This window comes from Haplochromis burtoni, unplaced genomic scaffold (assembly GCF_018398535.1).
Source record: "Haplochromis burtoni strain Fernald_Lab_line unplaced genomic scaffold, NCSU_Asbu1 Contig_33, whole genome shotgun sequence".
Lineage (NCBI taxonomy): Eukaryota > Metazoa > Chordata > Actinopteri > Cichliformes > Cichlidae > Haplochromis > Haplochromis burtoni.
This window is the reverse complement of record NW_024582394.1, coordinates 2,937,041-2,949,561: the sequence shown is the minus strand read 5'-3', so window position 1 is coordinate 2,949,561 and position 12,521 is coordinate 2,937,041. Positions and strand designations below refer to the sequence as shown.

The window sequence follows — 12,521 nt, the reverse complement described above, 5'->3', positions numbered from 1 at the left end:
CCTACTACTTATTCCTGCGTCTTTTGTGATCTTACAAACGACGCGTCGACTATTAAATTGGTCGTCGACGATTTTGATAGTCGACGTAAACGTGACTAGTTGACTAATTGTGGCAGCCCTACTCTGTACACAAGGGAAAGTGTGAAAACCAATACAGAACAGGTGTACCCTGGGACCCTCGATTGGCAATCCACTCAAAACAGACTTGATTCTATAGTGAAACTAAATGCAGACTTCTAAAAACTACTGTCAGGGAATTCAGTGTGTTGATGCATCAACAAGTTTAAACTCTTGCTGAAGTGGAGATATGGAAGCTTCATCAACGAGGCTAAAGCGGAGGGGAAATCTGGCCTTTTATCAGCCCACAGTTTAGCCTGCATCCCTGATAGAGTGACAGGCCATTACACAAGGCATGGATGACTGGCACATCTGTGCCAAACGAAACTATACACTGTTTTTACAGTAATAAAAACACACATGCATATGACATAATTTACAGAAAAGCCATTGCTTATATCAGCAAGACATTGCCAAAGATATAGTGCACAAGTGGCCTGCCTATTGTCCTGAGATGTCATCTTTAGAAACATTTAAAAGATTACAAACTGAAAAATATGAAAAAGAAGATCCTAAAAGGTGAAGCAGCTAAAATTCTATCAAGCGCTTAGTCTTTCCAGTTATCAAAGAGTTAAAGGAGGTGATGAACCATCCTTAAGGAATAACTATTTTTAATTATTAGCTCTTTTAAGTAGGAATGACATTGTTTTATTGTAGCTATGCAGTAAAATTCAAACACCATACGCATCTTCATTATAGTACAAGTGATTTAAAAAGAAATCCATTCATGCAGCTTACTGGATTTAACTTAAACTCATCTGATGCTAGCATATAGTAAACACAAACAATCTGTTATATGAACTATGAACATCCTGTTTTTATTAAAGTTGTATTTTGTTCACATTTAATGAAGTTGAATATATAAACACAGGAGCAATTAAATGGATGAAGTCTAAATGTGATTTTGTGCTTCATGATTGTGTAATAATCCCAGAGAAAATGCAAAAATGTTTAGGCATTTATGAACATTTCCGGATGCAGTAATATACGATACACATGTGATAGGTAGTGGAGAGGAGAAGATGAAAAAGAGAATTATAATAATTGTGCTTACAGGTTCTTGACACCGGTGATCCCTCTGAAAGCCTTTCTTGGAACTGCCTGAATCTGGTTTTCACTGAGGTCTCTGCAGAGAGGGAAGAGGAAGACAAGAGGATGAGAGACAGACAGGGAGAACGGGAGAAAGAGAGAGAGAGAGAGTGACCGAAGAAGTGGCATTAGTTGAGGTATACACTTAAGATACGAGTCAAATGATAAACAAAGCCACAACCATTTGATCTAACGCACATACAGCTACACACACACACTCACACACACACAGACACACACACACCCAATTACAGAACAAAGGCACAGAAGGAGAAAGAGATGGAGAGAGAGGGGAAGAGTGAGAGAAAGGATGATATGACATTTATGATCAGTGGAACAATTTGGTCCAAAGAGCTTCAAAGACAAAAGGAACTATAAGAAATATGGCTGGCACGAGTCCATCTGCTGCCTTGAAGAATGTGTGTGTGTGTGTGTGTGTGTGTGTGTGTGTGTGTGTGTGTGTGTGTGTGTGTGTGTGTGTGTGTGATTAATGGAGAGGCAATGCAAGGAAAGAATGAGAAACTATGAAGAGAGAATCAGAGTAAAAGACGCGTGCGCGTGTGTGTTGCATCTGTGTGTTTCACATGTTTTTAATGTAGAACTTTTTTCTTTCTTTGTTTCTCCTTTACTGGAGCCCTCCAACAGCGCCTCATTGCGCTGGCATTAAAATGAAGCAATCATATTTTTTCTGAGAAACAGAAGAACACACACACATTTTATTACCGTCATTAAGCGATTTATTTATTTTTTCTCCCTTTTAAGGATTTCCATCTTCCTCATTCTCTCAACACACAGTGAACATGGGATTACATGCAACACCCTCGGTTTCTTTTCTCTTCCTGCTCAATAGAGCCAAATGATTTTTGACATGACTCAGCGGCCTTAAATCTATTAGTTTTGTTTGCGGGGAAGAAGAAGGCCTGGCAGGTAATCAGAATCCAGAAAGCACAGCGTGATTACAGGGAGAAAAGGAAAGGTATGAAATATCGCACGGCTGATCGCCTTATATTGCTGCGAGCTAGGCCTGCGTTGAACAATCATATACTACACAAAGCCAATCAGCACATTAATACATGGCTGTGTATTTTAGATAGTCGACATACACTTAGAAAATCACAACAAAGCAGCACAAAAGAGCAGCACAACTCTGGACCTTTATGTTTGATTTAGACATAAATACATGCGTACAGATAAGTACCCAGCATGTGACAAACACATTCATAATGTTTTCTTGTCACACAATTAAGGAACACTGCTTCGTACTTGTCAGTTTTCACACAGACAATAAAACACGTGTGCCCACACACACACGCACATCTTGAAATATGCCACGCTCACATACATGCCGTATATGCTTAAGCTATCTAATTTACACTCACACTTGCATTCATGTAGCCTACACAGGAAGAAAATTGGCTGTGCATTATTCCAGAGCCAATCAACTTTTATTAGTGCCGTGAATGTTAATTGGCGAGCCGTGCTCAGAAAACAGAAAACTCATTTCCTCAAACTAACAAGGTTTCATCGTTTTGGATGTTTCCCTTTCAGCCTTGTGTTTTCTGGCTCATTCCTTTTGTTTGACAAGAGATGAGTGTTCCCTGTTTTGTCTCTGCAGGCCTTGATGGGAAAAGTATGTGCCTGGCATTGTGTAGTCTTTAGGCAAAGAAAATGTGTGCTTTTATGTGCAATTTTGCTCAGCACTTGTGGTAACAAAGAGCAGGGGGGGAAACGGCACACATTTGACAGGCAGGAATGGTATTATGATATTTTAATGTGCAGCACAGCCAGAAAATATTCCTTGTGTTTACACTTCTTGTTTTGAAGGTTTTGACACTTTTTGGGTATAGCCATGTTTTGTTTTTTTCCCTTTTTACTGAAAAGAGATTTTCTTCTTCTTTTGCGTCTTTGGTGTTCCCATACTGACATTGACAGAGCAAATAGGAAGCAGAATGCAAAGCTGTTATCAGTCTTGCTTTGTATTGCACATTCACATTCTCTATCATTCTCTAGTATCTATCACTCTCTCCATCCATCTACCTATCTAACAATATCCATAAATCTATCTTGTTTATCTCTTTAATTTGCATCTCTCTCATATGGCCCTGCGCTCTGTGGACTGCTGACAAACAGAGCAAAGAATAAAAACAAAAAGAAAGCAGGAGAATGAGAACAAGATAAAGGAGGAAAAGGCATTAAAAAGTCATATATCAGATGAGTTCCATGGCTAATAAATCTTTTATCGTTTTGTTTACCCACCATGATATTTATTTGTTATTTCTTCTAACAGAAGGAAAACCATCCAAGTCAAATAAAACCTATTATGAGAGTGTGTGTCTCTCTGCCGGCCTTTATGACTCCAGCTGAGTGACTGACACCAGCTCCAGCAGTGCACGGTTTAGGCCCAAATAATAAAACTCATATGTGACAAGACCATGAATGAAGTTTTCATTATATGGATGAGTTCTGGTCATCTGTTTGTGAAAATTATTTTAGGGGTCGCTTTTTTTTTCTTTCTTTTTTTGTTAACTAGCCATGCTGCATCACTGCTTTGGTGACATTTTGTGAATTGAAAATAAAAGACGGACACCTCATCAACATTTTATTGGAGAGAAGAAAAATGCGACGTTTTATGTTAGCAAGTAAATCAGGATTCAGTGTGTGATGTGCAAATTTTAATGGGATTTTACACTTCTCAGAATTGTCATATTCAGATATTTAAGAATGAAATATTCAAATTGACAGTTCTTGCTGAGACACATTGTGTAGTTTGTTGTGAACACAATGACGTAACAAACTTCACAATGTATGTCAGTCAGTGGAAACCATCGATCCTTTGAGGGCTGGATTCAAACTAAAATTCAAAGTTAAAAAACATGAAATCAAAGTCTGCACCAACTTGTGTTAATGCGGCTCTCTGGTGTGTGCGACCCTCCAACGTGATTTCTCCAGACCATCACTGACCCATTGCCAAACTGGTCACGGTAGATGATCTTGCAAGCAGCATAGAGAAGAAGAAATTCCAATCCAGAATCTCAAATTGGGGGTTCTGTCATTATAAATATGCTGGGTTTCAAATTCTTACTGTTCTGATATTGGCAGGCAGTGATGAACAATATGATTTTAGCAACCACAAAGCTATTCAAGCGGTAACAAAACGTGAACTGTGTGTTGCATGGCTAAGATATGCTGTGGTTGGACAAACTGAAATCTGATAATAGGCTTGATCACTGGCATGACTGGCAATAAAAACCCAAGCAAGCAAATGCTTTGATTGACAGTATAATGTAATTTAGGGAGTAATTCAAAGCTTAATTGTGAAAATGTGTTATTTAAAACAAAGTTAACACATTGGAAAAAATCTGCAACACTGAAAACAAAAGCAAAAAATATAACGATAGTCATCAGATTGGAATTATAATGTTTCAAGACCTGGACAGAGCAGAGGAATTCAACAGTAAAAAACCTCAAAAATTAAATATACGTCAATATTTCTAAATGACCCCCCCACACCCCCAGCAGATTTCACCAACAGGTCTCCATGTATTATTCCTTGCGGTGGGAATAAATGAGAGTATAGGAAACACGATGAAGAAGTAACTCACAGAGCTTAGTAATGAACTGACACTATGCTGAAATACTGATAATACAATCGTACACACAAACTGACGCCACAATTCAGCGAATAAACATAATTTTTGCTATTACCTTTTAAATGAGGTTTTGTATTTGCTGGTAGCACAGATATTGTGATGATCATAGACGATCATCTCGGAGTGTAAGTGCTGCAGCATTGCATTACATTTACATACTATTTTTTTAACCTTTAAAAAGACTAAATAAAATATTAAATAACTTAACAAAACTAATGCATTTAAAACCATTCAAATCAATGCAAAATCTACTTAAAATCAAGCATTCACATCGGACCCCGATAACCTATAGTAAGACACCTAGTTTAAAAAGAAAGAAAAAAGAGTTCTGCAGTAATAAAGCAGATGCCGCTTTCTACCATTTCACACAGCTTATACTGAGAGTTATTAAAAATTACCCATAATGCATTCCTAAAATCTGAAGCCATTCACGATCCACAGCTCTGTTATGCCATCATGTAGACGGTTGTCCTCCTCTCATCTCTGTGTGAGTCATACCTGCCAACCTTTGAGTAGAGCATGCCTATGATCAACAGAAGATTGGCCTATGACCCTTGAAAAGGACACTCACTGATTGGCCAGCTACAAAGGCACAAACTCACAAAGCCCAAGCATATAGCGGCCTCATTTGGAAAGTGGAATGGTTTGGACAACATTTAAATTATTGGATTTAGCCTCTTTTTTTGGTCCTCCTCCAATACCACAGCATTTGAGGCAGAGAGCGATTAGTCTCCTAAGAATTCTATTAAAGAGACGGATGGCTGTTTGAATTATGCATCAGTTTCATTAAGATGACAAATTCTGTAAATTATATCAGTGATACTGATTATGAAAACAACTGCATATCTTTGAGAAAGAGAAGGATTTGAAGAACTGGATAGAGATAAGACAAACAATACAAAGTTCACCAAAGTTCACGCATGTTGACTTTTGTATCTGTGGGTGCAGATGAGTGGCGAAGTAGACTACAGAGAAAGAAAACAAAAGAACAACAACAAAGGGCATCAGCAGAAGAAACAGTCTTCCATTATCCATTCTGTGTTTGCTATGGCGCTTGACGTACTGTATAATTGATAGAATTTTGACCAAATGTTTCCAGACCTCCTTTCTTTCACTACACAGACCCCCCACTCTCAGTTAGCAGTTTCCAGCCAAGACCTCCCCTCTCTGGGCATGGTGACTCTCTGTGGCCCCTCAAAGTCTGGAGGGATTGAGAATGACACCAAGATCCTCCTGGGGTAGAAGTGTGAGTGTGTGTGCATGCGCGCACGCGTGTGTATGCTCCAAGCCATCACCTCCTCCATATTAAGTTCCATTATTCATGTGAGAAGAAACACTCACCAGGTCACCCTTTACCACTTCGGATATTACTCTTAACCCTTTGATGCACACAGAGAACCACACACACACACACAATAGTCTACATTACTGGCATTAACAACAGCATTTCCATCTTTTGTTCCCATACACAAAAATCAAAAAGTGTTCTTTTTCTTGAGCTATTTCCCCCTGCATTGCTCTGTGTAACAGAAGTCACCAGATATTAGATGGATCCACCCCCAGGCTCGTCCAGATATGAGTGAGGGCCACTCAGCCCTGAACTATTGACCTATAACATGGGAGTAGAAGCAGACTTGTTTGATTTCATGTGGCTTTGTGTCAGATGGCATCACAGGAGGTCTTAGTTAGACAGAGATGACAAGAAGGGCAGCAAAGGTGTGTGTCTGTGTGTCAGCTAGAATTTGTGAGCCCCTGTGTGAATGAAACAGCAGGCACGTGAGAGTGGATGGGCAACAATGTATATGCATCTGTGTGTGTCTTTTATTAAAAGATGAAGGAGTGTAGCGGACAAAAAGAAAGAGGACTGACCCTTGGCTTGGCTCCAGGGGACGGATGAAAAAGAGACGGGGGAAGAATAGGTGGAAAATTGAGGGAGAGGAAGAAAAGGGGAGAGTAGAAAGACAGAAGTGGCACGATTTATTTTTTGAAACCTGAGACTTTCAATGGTTAGCGCAAGCCTCTTCGCTTCTCCCTTTGCTTCTTCCTCTTCTCTCACTTTCTTTTTCACCTCTTCCAGCTATATCACTTTCTCTCTCTCCTTTTCTCTCCCTTGGGGGCTGTAACTGCATTTAATATTGTTCCATAAAGAGAGTAATAAATATCGACTGCTGGCTAGCTCATATTCCCCTTGTTTTTTAAGGCACTCTACTGTAGGGTAAGACCAAAGTCATGCAGCAGGTATTCCAGTGCTTACCGTGTTTACTGCACATGTGATTTAATATCGTATGCCATCTGTAAACATTTGAATTACTAAGGTGTCCTTTATACCATTTAACTTAGTCACAGTTCATATATGTTAAGGTTTCGATGCCACAGATTGTGAGCTAGAAAGTTCAACCATATTCCCGTGGCTGCAAAAAAAATGTTTAAATTCATATTATAATGTTAAATGACCAGTATTTGTTTTTATTTTATGTCACACTGTGTATATCTATATAGCTTCAGCCTGTATATATGATATTCTCAACACTGACGTATTGGGTGAGGTTAAAAGCTTCTGTTTTTGTATGCTGGGAGAACTTGCTGGCTATAAGCACTGCATATTGGCAGTGCCACAAACATATATCTGGGTGCATTCAAAACTGGACTTAAGCCTTCCCATTATAACCACGGTCTTCAAGTCGCAGCTGCCAAGTGGCTTTAGTTGAATGATTCTGACTTGCAGCAACAAACAGGGGGGATATATTATTCAACGCGTTGGCAGTGTGTTGCAGACAGCAGGACTGCAGCATGGGAATGCATGGTGGAGGTTTTATTTTTTTCATATTTTGAAATCTTAAAATAAACCAAAAGGAATTTTCTCATCGTCAAGCTGTGTAATTCATGTCATATGGAAATTGATTATGGTGAACGACATTAAATTATCTGTTTTCATTTTTTCAAAGTTTGCACATTTTTGCTTCGTTCTTTGTATTCATATTCCTTCTTCCACTTGCACTTTACACTGATATGACAGTTGTATTGCTTGTCTTGTCCAGCTCCTGGCAAGAGATGTATGAAGTACACTTTCCAAAATGCAGAATTATCCATAGTGTACATTTCTTCTAGATTGCAAGTGTTCCCTGAAAGCCTTGTATTTACATAATAGTATAAATGTCAGTTTTAGGCAACTGGGAAATGCTGCTGCAAAGATAAATAAAACTACTTCCCATCAGACACATATGACCGTAAAATCTATCTTCAGCATTCTGGCATCTTATAAATGGACAGCACTAAATGGTTTTTCGTTCCATCCCTCCCTCCTTTTTGCCTTTCTCCTTCCATTCTTTGTAATTCTTCATCAGTCTTTTGACTCGGTGCCCTTGCTACGGCGCCCCATCCCTCCTCCCCAATTCAACTATCCTCCCCATCTCCACTCCCAGTGATTTAATTAAGTGGACCCTTTATGAATAAAAATATTGCCCCCATCTATTGATCATGGCGGATGGGAGGCTGACAGCCCTGGCTGGCTGTAACGGGACAGGACAGCCACTCTTCTTACTCACTCCATTCCCTGGATCTAAGTATGTGTGTGTGTGTGTGTGTGTGTGTGTGTGTGTGTGTGTGTGTGTGTGTGTGTGTGTGTGGATTTTATAGGTGTGTGTGTGTATGAACAGGTGAGTGAGTGACATGGCGTATAATTATGAGTGGGTGTGTATCCCGGCTGTTAAGTGTCTGTGTGCTTGTGTGTCCGTGGGCACATTTGTTGGAGAACCAGCCATCGGGGAGCTGTAGCATCTAAATCAAACTAAGCGTTCTCAAAAGCTCTCAGGGGCCCTTGCAAATCCTTCGTGGAGACACACACCTACATAGACACACACGCGTGCACACATTCCTCAAACGCCTCCTTTGATACATACACTGCATCAGCATTATAAATGGACATTGTCTGCACTTTTCGTTTCTCTCACTCTCTCCCCTCTGTTCTTTCCCTTCCTCTATCCATCGCTCTCCGTACGGCTGTAAGTATCTATTATGTTTTGTCGATACTGTAATTAAATTGGACAGCTTAATGCAATTCTCTGTGATCCATAGGCCTTTATGGATATAAAAGCTTTTCTGGCCCCATGCCCATAAGACGTCCAGCAAATTTAGATGAGTTACTATCGGCAAAAGAAGAAAAAAATAGTTGTAGAGGTTAAGGCAGCAGGGCGCACACATGGTCATTTGTTATTGGCTAATTCACTTTAATGTCCCTGACGCCATTTTGCTTTAATACATTTTCTTATTTGAATTGTCATCCACAGGACTAAGCAATATCACTACTCTGCCTCCTTCTCTTTTTTTTCCTTCTCAGTTCTTCCTTTTCTTCTTCCTTTAGCTAAGCGATACTGCAGGCTCTTAGGGACATTTATGGAGCTAATAAAAGTTAGAGCAGCAAAGGATCAAGAGAGGACATTAGATTGGATGCAGGCAGGAAAGATAAATGGAAGGAAAAGAGGATGGATTAACGGGCTGGTGAGAAAAGATAGAAACAGACTATAAGTGCGATAGATGAAGGGATGGGGGTGCTAGGTAAATTATAGAAAGACGCAAATTAGTATACAGAGAGCTAAGCCGAACCACTTAAACGCTGAGCAATCTTTACCAAACCACCAATTTATATATAACAAAACTTAAACAGGAGCAAAATTGAGACTTTGGTGAAATAATGTTTTGACTTCTTCAAAAAGGTAAACAAAAATGCTGCTGAACCTATAAATTATAAAAATAAACCAAATAAAATAGTTTTAATATCAGTCAGTTGTTTTCATTACTGACATGACAACAGCTGTTTTAGAAGAGATGATTTCACTCTTTATCGAGTGCTGTTGTTCTTGGCGTATTCGGTGCACTCTGAAAAGCAAAGGGGCTGAATATGTTTTTTCCAGTAATCCTTCAATTAAAATGGAAACACGATAATTAGAAAAAGTGGCTTTTACCAGAGGGGCAGGGATGCTTTATCTACTCACATCAAGCAGCAATTTTATCTACTGTAGTAATCAGGGAGTTGTGTGATTATAATCTTTTATAAAAAGAAAGAAAAAAGAAAGAAAAATATATTATATTGGTAGCAGGTAACCCAGCTATGGTCAACAAGCATTGTTGGGTCTCAAGGAGTCATTGAATGTTGGGGTTCAATGGAATGTTAATGGGTTAATTAATTGTTCAGCTGTTCTTAGCAGTTGTTATTAAATACAATAAATATTGATCAAATTTACATGGTATTGGGTTAGCACCATCACACCACATCAAGTGAGGCCTCTCTTTTTTTGTCTGCGTGACTTCTGTCTGGGTATTCTAGCTTCCTCCCTCAGTCCAAAGCCAAGCATGGGGTTGAGCTAAGTGATGATTCTAATCTGGCCATAGGTGTGACTGGTGACCTGTCCAGGTTACACCCTCTCTCTCGTCCTGTGACAGCTACGATAAGGTCTAGTCCAACGATGGATGGATAGATGGAGTATTGAGTAATGTACCCTGTGAGTAACAGTCACTGTGAGTTGCTAGGCCATAAATTGGCATCAATATAATAAGCAGGCAAAGGACTACTCCATGTTAAAATAAATAAATGAAAAAGTGAGCAAGAATCTGAACAAAGAAATGGTTTTAAGAATAATAGGGGTGAAGTGTTAAGGCTGAAAATTCTCATTTTCAGAACGGACAAAGTGCCTTGACTAAATGGATTTTGTCTTTGGGAAACTGTTCATCCAACATAAGGCTGTTAGAGATCCTCTTAATCCCAGACCGCTGTCAAAAATTTTGACTTGATGTGCTCATTCTACCTTATCTGCAAGGTTTACCAAGTATTAAGATAATAGGATAAATGGTTAAACTCCTTATTGTGTCTATTAAATGGCTGGGTGAAAATGATTGATGGCGGAATAGAATATAGGTGCAGCATGGAACAAAGAATAAGGGAATCTCTCTGAAATCTCAGATGGATGAGCTAAACCAGCTACACAGAAAAACAGATGGATATGCTTTGACGAAGATGGGTTGTTAAGTCGACTAAAAGGAAGAAGAAACCACAAAGAGAGACGAGACAAGTGTTGAGAGGAGGCAACTTGAAGCAATGAGAACAGGGGAGTTTAAAGCTGGCAGGTGATGGAAGAAAAATGGATGACAGGTGAAATAAATGTGAAGGATAAAGGCAACAGCGAAGGGCAGAAGGAAACATCGTAGGGAGCAGAGAAGTCCGGAAATAGGTGAGGGGTGGGAGAAAGTCATGGTGGTAGGAAAGGTAGAAAGGAGAGAGAAAGAGGTGTGAATAGCTAAGCTGACTGTGTCGTTTTGCCTTTACAAGCATCTTGGGAGCACCTCAGCACCCATAAATAATACACAGCAAATTAGCAGATTGGACAGAAAAGGGGTTAGGGTTGCTGAATGCTGAAAAGGTGTGTGTGAGCATGCTGCAGAGAGTGAATGCTTCGATGAAACACGTGCATGTAAGTGAAAATGCACTACAGTGTATGTGTATTGTGCAAATATCCACATATTAAATATTTTGTTATGCACGTTCAGCCTCGTACCATGTGTGTCCTCGGAGCTGTCTGCGTTCATGGCTTGTGTATGTTGCCTGTGTATACGTAAAGCATTTCTCTGGGCTCTGTCTCTCAGCAGGTCAGCGTTGTCAAGGTTACTGCAGGCCATTATGCCAGTGGGCCAATTAACTTTTAGCACAGAAACAGAACAAAAAAAGTGTAGAGTCTCAGTAGTGCTGAAGTTAGAGCAAGAAAGTGCACATGTGCCTATGTTTTCTTTGCCAAATCAAGAAGCAGAGAGAGAGAGATGAAACAAAATAAGACCATATACAGTTATGATAGTAAGAAAGGGAGAGAAATGAATTACTCAGCTATTGTTGTCTCTGTGTTTGGCACACAGCTACACAGCTCTTTATTATGCCAAGAAAAAAGAGGTTGAGTCTGTGACCTGAGCACAGCAATGGTGAAGTGAGTAAGAGCTCCTGTGTGTGTGATGATAATGACATGATGTGTTCCCTTGTAAAGGTTGACACAGTTCCTGCGTGAGAAGCAAGTAAGTGCCAAACTCTTATTAAATCATATTAGAACGTCTGAAACTTTATAACAAAATTACCAGATGTCAAATATTTAATTAGTCTTTAGCAATATTTTGTTAGGTATTATATTTGGTACCAGAGCTGTTCAACTTTCTCGCATCACCTCTGATCAGCTGTGGCAGTTGGCTGCCCCTCCACGGGCCTGAATCTGCTGGAGGTTATCAAAGGGAGTTTTTCCTTTCCACTGTCTCCAAGTGTTTGCTAAAACGGGGTTGTTTGATTGTCTGGGTTTTCTATTTGTTATTGTATTATTTAGATTTTCATTCATTTAGATTTAAAATATGATGAAAGTTCATCCCAGCTATAAGCATAGCTGGACTGGCCATCGGGCATACCGGGCATTTGCCCGATTTTTTTGTTTTTTTTGTTTTTTTTGTTTTTCTTCAGGCAGACGCTGCCTAATGTGTAAAAATAACTGAATTGTTTGGCGGTAGCTATGGCATAGCTTCCACAGATTTAGCAACATCAGCAAGTGGTGGAGGCCAGCAGGTGGATAAGGGAAAGGGGAGGCAAGAGGAGGAGAGACCCGAGGCGGCCGCCGGTCATAGTGGCAGAGGAACTGAACTTCA

The 12,521-nt window shown here is 39.7% G+C and overlaps 1 protein-coding gene across 1 annotated transcript in view; it reads right to left on the bottom strand.

Annotated features, from left to right (window-relative positions):
* slit3 (slit homolog 3 (Drosophila)) overlaps positions 1 to 12,521 on the bottom strand; it is a 232,959-nt gene that overhangs the window by 105,569 nt on the left and 114,869 nt on the right. The window contains exon 5 of the mRNA XM_005919453.3: positions 1,172 to 1,243. Within this exon, the coding sequence (XP_005919515.1) occupies positions 1,172 to 1,243 (72 nt within the window). The remainder of the gene's footprint in view (positions 1 to 1,171; positions 1,244 to 12,521) is intronic.